The sequence below is a fragment of the Salmo salar genome, chromosome 15 (genome assembly GCF_965601325.2).
Source record: "Salmo salar chromosome 15, fSalSal1, whole genome shotgun sequence".
NCBI lineage: Eukaryota > Metazoa > Chordata > Actinopteri > Salmoniformes > Salmonidae > Salmo > Salmo salar.
Genome location: NC_138305.1, coordinates 104,425,001 through 104,432,075, shown reverse-complemented (window position 1 = coordinate 104,432,075; position 7,075 = coordinate 104,425,001). Strand labels below are relative to the sequence as shown.

General features: G+C 44.5%; 1 protein-coding gene across 3 annotated transcripts in view; it reads right to left on the bottom strand.

Annotated features, from left to right (window-relative positions):
- Window positions 1-832: 832 nt before the first annotated feature.
- LOC106572815 (protein kinase C zeta type) overlaps window positions 833-7,075 on the bottom strand; it is a 189,546-nt gene continuing 183,303 nt past the window's right edge. For all 3 annotated transcript variants that reach the window (XM_014147311.3, XM_014147314.3, XM_014147316.3), the window contains one exon: window positions 833-4,369. In XM_014147311.3, coding sequence (XP_014002786.1) covers window positions 4,282-4,369 — 88 coding nt within the window. In that variant the 3' untranslated portion in view covers window positions 833-4,281. The remainder of the gene's footprint in view (window positions 4,370-7,075) is intronic.

The following is a 7,075-nucleotide window of genomic DNA, read 5'->3' as shown; positions in this document are numbered from 1 at the left end:
ATGCAAAAAGGTAATTTCAGCCTGTGGTGCCTGGCTTTAAAATAAATTGTATGAAACATACACTGAGAACCCCTGCTCTTTCCATGCCAGACTGACCAGGTGAATCCAGGTGAAAGCTATGATCCCTTATTGATGTCACTTGTTAAATCCACTTTACCTGAGACAGGTAAAAAAAATATGAGACAATGGATGGACATGGATTGTGTATGTGTGCCATTCAGAGGGTGAATGGGCAAGACTTAAGATTTAAATGCCTTTGAGCGGGGTATGGTAGTAGGTGCCAGGCACACCAGTTTGTGTCATGAACTGTAACACTGCTGGGTTTTTCACTCTCAACAGTTTCCCGTGTGTATCAAGAATGGTCCACCACCCAAAGGACATCCAGCCAACTTGACACAACTGTGGGAAGCATTGGAGTCAACATGGGCCAGCATCCCTGTGGAATGCTTTCGACACCTTGTAGAGTCCATGCCCCGACGAATTGAGGCTGGAGGGCAAGAGCGTGGTGGGGTGGGGGGGGGGGGGGGGGGGCAACTCAATATTAGGAAGACGTTACCATTTAGTATACATTTCTCAAACAAAATCTTGAGATAGAAATGGTTGAACAATTTTCTATGGGCTACAACATTTAACACACGAGAAAACAGCTTGCCAATAATTATGAATTAAAAATAAATGTGCATTTCAAAAGTATTGATTCTTTAAAACTAGCGACCAGAGATCTAAGGGTTTCCCATTTCATCGCAGGGTTACTTCCAAAGAAACTGCAGTGACAAATATTGAGCATCAAATGCTTTCCTCATGTGGCTGCAGAGAACAAAAACGAAATCAGTTCACGGAAAAACATTTTTGTTTTTAATAATTACAGAGATGCGTTAAAGCAGAATTAAGCACATCCAACCAGCAAATATGTTTTAAAACACAAAAAAAATCATGTACTAAGTAACATTTTTACAGATACTCTTTATGGGAATCTCAATTGTATTGGGTGGAACCGCCGGTCTTCTGCTCTAATGCATTTTGAGGAGACGAGAGGAGACGAGAATAGAGGATGTGAGGAATCAAAGAAAATACAATTGAGATCCAACCTTTCTTTTTTCTTTTCCTGGTTTACAATGGCCGTTGCTTTAGCGTCAGCAACGATTTCAAGAGCTACCACTTCAGTTAATCCGTTGATCTCTCGCGAGACAATGTCAAGTGAATGTATTCCTTTTGAGTTCAACATAAAACACAGTTCAGAAATAAAACAAAATGGTGACACTGATGTGATATCAAAAGTAAGATGGCTTTGAAAAAGTGGAATCTCCCCTTACGTAGATGAAGAGAATGCTTGCTTGTTGAACAGTTTGTGTGTGTGTGTGTGTGTATGTGTGTGTGTGTGTGCGTGTGTGTGTGTGTGTGTGTGTGTGTGTGTGTGTGTGTGTGTGTGTGTGTGTGTGTGTGTGTGTGTGTGTGTGTGTGTGTGTGTGTGTTTTCGACTAATCTGTGGATATGCCACAGCTTCATTAATCTCGCCCCTATTCACTGATTACAGGTCAGTTGTAGTGCAGGTCAGCATGTGCACCTTAACAATGTCTTCACCCACCACCATGTCCAGTCCTCAACTATTATATTCAGTGTAGCCTTCTGCTGTGCAGTCAAAGTCCAAATCACCAGCATGCCAGTCACTGACATCCAACACAGTTTGTCACATTGTGCACCAGTGTATGTATGCAGACAATAAGTTAAAAGGTTCGATCATTCAGGAGTGATGTAGCCCTGTACTCTATTTAACCATTTATAACCATGCTTTCATCAGAACCTTGGATGGCTACTGTGCTCCACAACGTTCATTTTAAAGATTCAACCATTCGAATGGCATAAGACATGGGGCCTCATTTATAAAATGAGTTGTTATACAACATATGAGCGTTCAATCAGTTCTCAAAATGTGAGTATGCACAATTTAGAACGAGTTCCCCATTAAAACGCACTTAACTCACAATCTACGGTGATCAACTAACTTACATCTTTATGCTGTTTATGGCAACTTACTATGGCAACTTACCATGGCAACATACCATGGCAACTTACCATGGCAACTTTGACTTGTTAAGATGTTCTAAGTGACGTACAGTAGCCCAGACTTTAGTGCAGAGGACGATGCATTATCGTTGAGAATTCTGTTCACACACAGATGATAGTTTGTGTTGTGATGATCAAGCTCAACGTGATCATCAAGCTGAAGGTTGTTAAATCTTTAACTCTTAAAAGTTTGGCATAGTCTACATTTTAGTGTATGCACAATTTACGAACAAATCGGTACATGAAAACGTTTTAGAATTGAGGACCTGTGGTCTTTATGAATGATGTGTTCCAATGGCTTTCTTCACCAACAGACCGACCCACCAGGCAGCTGAAGGGAACAGACCGACCCACCAGGCAGCTGAAGGTAACAGACCAACCACCCAGGCAGCTGAAGGGAACAGACCAACCCACCAGGCAGCTGAAGGGAACAGACCAACCACCCAGGCAGCTGAAGGGAACAGACCAACCCACCAGGCAGCTGAAGGGAACAGACCAACCCACCAGGCAGCTGAAGGGAACAGACCAACCCACCAGGCAGCTGAAGGGAACAGACCGACCCACCAGGCAGCTGAAGGGAACAGACCGACCCACCAGGCAGCTGAAGGGAACAGACCGACCCACCAGGCAGCTGAAGGGAACAGACCGACCCACCAGGCAGCTGAAGGGAACAGACCAACCCACCAGGCAGCTGAAGGGAACAGACCAACCCACCAGGCAGCTGAAGGGAACAGACCGACCACCCAGGCAGCTGAAGGGAACAGACTGACCCACCAGGCAGCTGAAGGGAACAGACCAACCACCCAGGCAGCTGAAGGGAACAGACCGACCCACCAGGCAGCTGAAGGTAACAGACCGACCACCCAGGCAGCTGAAGGGAACTGACCAACCCACCAGGCAGCTGAAGTGAACTGACCAACCCACCAGGCAGCTGAAGTGAACTGACCAACCCACCAGGCAGCTGAAGGGAACTGACCAACCCACCAGGCAGCTGAAGGGAACTGACCAACCCACCAGGCAGCTGAAGGGAACTGACCAACCCACCAGGCAGCTGAAGGGAACAGACCAACCCACCAGGCAGCTGAAGATAACAAACCAACCCACCAGGCAGCTGAAGGGAATTGGAAACAATCGATAAGTGCAATCAGAAACATGATGTAGATTGGATCTTTGAGGCACTTCTTAAATAAAAACAATGGAGGAAAACAAACGGTTTTGTTCATCAAAATCAAACTGTCTGAAGAAAAATAAACAAAGTCCATGGTCATGAATAAAACGAACCACTTTGAATCAATAGAAAGGCAGCATTGATTTGGAGTCGCTACCTACAGGAGAATACACAGGAATAACTTCTAGCATAATTTTTTCCTTCATCATTGTACATTCTTGTTTTGCTCGAGGCAGCGGAGCTTCCTACAACATAAATTCAAGTTCTGAGTCGTAGAACTTTCATATTCGACCCGGGTGGGGGGGGGGGGGATGTAGAAATCGGTTTTACAATGGCAGGCACAGAATTAAGTTGCTTTCTGCCGTGCTGCTGACACAGAAATTGAATTGTTGTGGGAAACAATCAAAACCGCGAAGCCAAAGAAAACGGAAGACAATCAACAACTGAGTTTTGAGAATGTTCCTGTGTATTTTGTTGTGTTGACCACCTCCAAAGAATTTTGAGAATGTTCCTGTGTATTTTGTTGTGTTGACCACCTCCAAAGAGTTTTGAGAATGTTCCTGTGTATTTTGTTGTGTTGACCACCTCCAAAGAGTTTTGAGAATGTTCCTGTGTATTTTGTTGTGTTGACCACCTCCAAAGAGTTTTGAGAATGTTCCTGTGTATTTTGTTGTGTTGACCACCTCCAAAGAGTTTTGAGAATGTTCCTGTGTATTTTGTTGTGTTGACCAACTCCAAAGAGTTTTGAGAATGTTCCTGTGTATTTTGTTGTGTTGACCACCTCCAAAGAGTTTTGCCCCGGCGACAAAATAATGCAATCCATTATGGGAGATCCACGACAAAAGAAAAAAAGGCTCCTTTTTGTATTTGTGTCCTCGAGCCTCGTCCCTCGTGCAAAGCCGAGAGTTTCTTGTCCTCCCTTTGTCCTCCCTCCATCCCACTCCTCCTCGGCAGAGGGAGTTGTTCATTGATTTGACTGAGAGAGGGGTGGGGGTGGACGGGGCAGTAGACAGACACAGGTGGGAGAAGAATAGGAGGTCTCCTCCCCCTCATACAGACTCCTCCGTGGATAGCAGCAGGGGGTTGATGTATTCAAATCCCTCAAACTCGGACTGGTCTATTCTCCTGATGATGTCCCTGGGAGAGGAGAGAGGGAAAAGCAGAGAGAAAAAATAAGAAAAGGTCATTTTACTCTGAACAAATTACAAATATTACTATGTGCTACCTCAGCCTGATCGCTGACGCTTTACGCTTTCAAAAGAATGTTTGTACAAGGAAGTTATACGTAGTGAGGCATATTATACGTAGGGAGGTATATTATTCGTAGTGAGGTATATTATACGTAGAGAGGCATATTATACGTAGAGAGGTATATTATACGTAGTGAGGTATATTATACATAGTGAGGCATATTATACGTAGGGAGGCATATTATACGTAGAGAGGTATATTATACGTAGTGAGGTATATTATACGTAGTGAGGCATATTATACGTAGTGAGGCATATTATACGTAGTGAGGCATATTATACGTAGTGAGGTATATTATACGTAGTGAGGTATATTATACGTAGTGAGTCATATTATACGTAGTGAGGTATATTATACGTAGTGAGGTATATTATACGTAGTGAGGCACTCATTTTCCTTTTTGTTTTGATTTTCCATTCTACACTCTCCCACAATCTTATTCTAACCTTAACCTCACAGCATGCCTAATCTTAACCCTCAAAATTCTTAGGTTCTAGAAGTCATAATTTGGACAAATAGCATTGTGAGATCATGTTGTCTACTTCCTCTAGTCCTAGACTGTGTACCTGTTGGTTTCATGTGTTGTTGTTGTTGTTTTGGGGGCTGTACTATATGTGCTGCTTTAAAGGGTATGGACATGCCAGTCTAGTACTTTAGCAGTCACCTTACCTCTCCTATACACAGGGAATATATGGCAGTCGGGTGACAATAGTCCTATACACATGGATATTTACAGGAACAGCCTACAGTAGATTCACCTGGTAGCTTACAGTAGATTCACCTGGTAGCCTACAGTAGATTCACCTGGTAGTCTACAGTACATTCACCTGGTAGCCTACAGTAGATTCACCTGGTAGCCTACAGTAGATTCACCTAGTAGCTTACAGTAGATTCACCTGGTAGCCTACAGTAGATTCACCTGGTAGCTTACAGTAGATTCACCTAGTAGCTTACAGTAGATTCACCTGGTAGCTTACAGTAGATTCACCTGGTAGCCTACAGTAGATTCACCTGGTAGCTTACAGTAGATTCACCTGGTAGTCTACAGTAGATTCACCTGGTAGCCTACAGTAGATTCACCTGGTAGTCTACAGTAGAGTCACCTGGTAGACTACAGTAGATTCACCTGGTAGTCTACAGTAGATTCACCTGGTAGCCTACAGTAGATTCACCTGGTAGTCTACAGTAGAGCCACCTGGTAGCCTACAGTAGAGCCACCTGGTAGCCTACAGTAGATTCACCTGGTAGCCTACAGTAGATTCACCTGTTAGACTACAGTAGAGCCACCTGGTAGCCTACAGTAGATTCACCTGGTATCCAACAGTAGATTCACCTGGTAGTCTACAGTAGAGCCACCTGGTAGGCTACAGTAGAGCCACCTGGTAGCCTACAGTAGAGCCACCTGGTAGCCTACAGTCGATTTACCTGTTAGCCTTTAGTAGATTCACCTGGTAGCCTACAGTAGATTCACCTGGTAGTCTACAGTACATTCACCTGGTAGCCTACAGTAGATTCACCTGGTAGCCTACAGTAGATTCACCTGGTAGCCTACAGTAGATTCACCTGTTAGCCTACAGTAGAGCCACCTGGTAGCCTACAGTAGATTCACCTGGTAGCTTACAGTAGATTCACCTGGTAGCCTACAGTAGAGTCACCTGGTAGTCTACAGTAGATTCACCTGGTAGCCTACAGTAGATTCACCTGGTAGCCTACAGTATTTCAAACCAGCAACATTCCAAACAACGTCTCCGCTGTACTGATCTAACACACATATGTTTATTTCAAAATCTCGCCAATAAACCCCAGCAAAAAAAAGAGCCCTTTGCGCAACGTGAAAGAGTAGAAGAAGGAACAGCATGTTGTTGCCTCGTCAGTGAACTCTCCCTGTGCTTCTTTCTCTCCTCAGCAGAAGCCTTGGTTTGGTTCCATTAACAAAGTGGTAATCATCTTTATATGAAGTAATCATCTTTATATGAAGCGAAACTGTGTCTGTCTTCCTGTGTCTGTCTCACTCTGTGTCTGTCTCTCTCCCTCCCCCTCTCTGTCTCCCCCTCTCCTCCCTGTCTGTCTCCCCCTCCCACCATATCTCTGCCCCTCTACTGCCCTCCCTCTCCCTCTCTCCCATCCGTCTCTCCGACTCTGACTGGTTTGGAGAGGCGGTGTAAAAATAAGGGCCCATAAAGCTCAGGTTGAAAGTAGTTCACTATGTAGGGAATAGGGTGCCATTTGAGACACAGCCCTCATCTGTCATAGTAAAGAGGGCTGACCACACTCCCCAGGAGGTTAGGAAGGAGCAGGGAGGGTGGAGGAGTGGAGCGCCAGGAAGAAGGCCTCTTGCTGGGGAGAGTGAGAGAGATGCTTCCCTCCTGGAGATGTTGGTTGTCTTTATACTGGTCCTAGGTGGGTGTGGTTGTTTTTGCTTGTAAAGGTTGAGGTGATATTTAATGTTGGTAGAGCTGATCCTAGACCAGTTTTTTTCATTGTAATCTAGATCCAGACATACACTCTGTTGACTACAACACACCACCAAACCTTTGGAATCACATTCAACACACTGAAATACACCCAACAGTGTTCTATTCTGGAAGATTC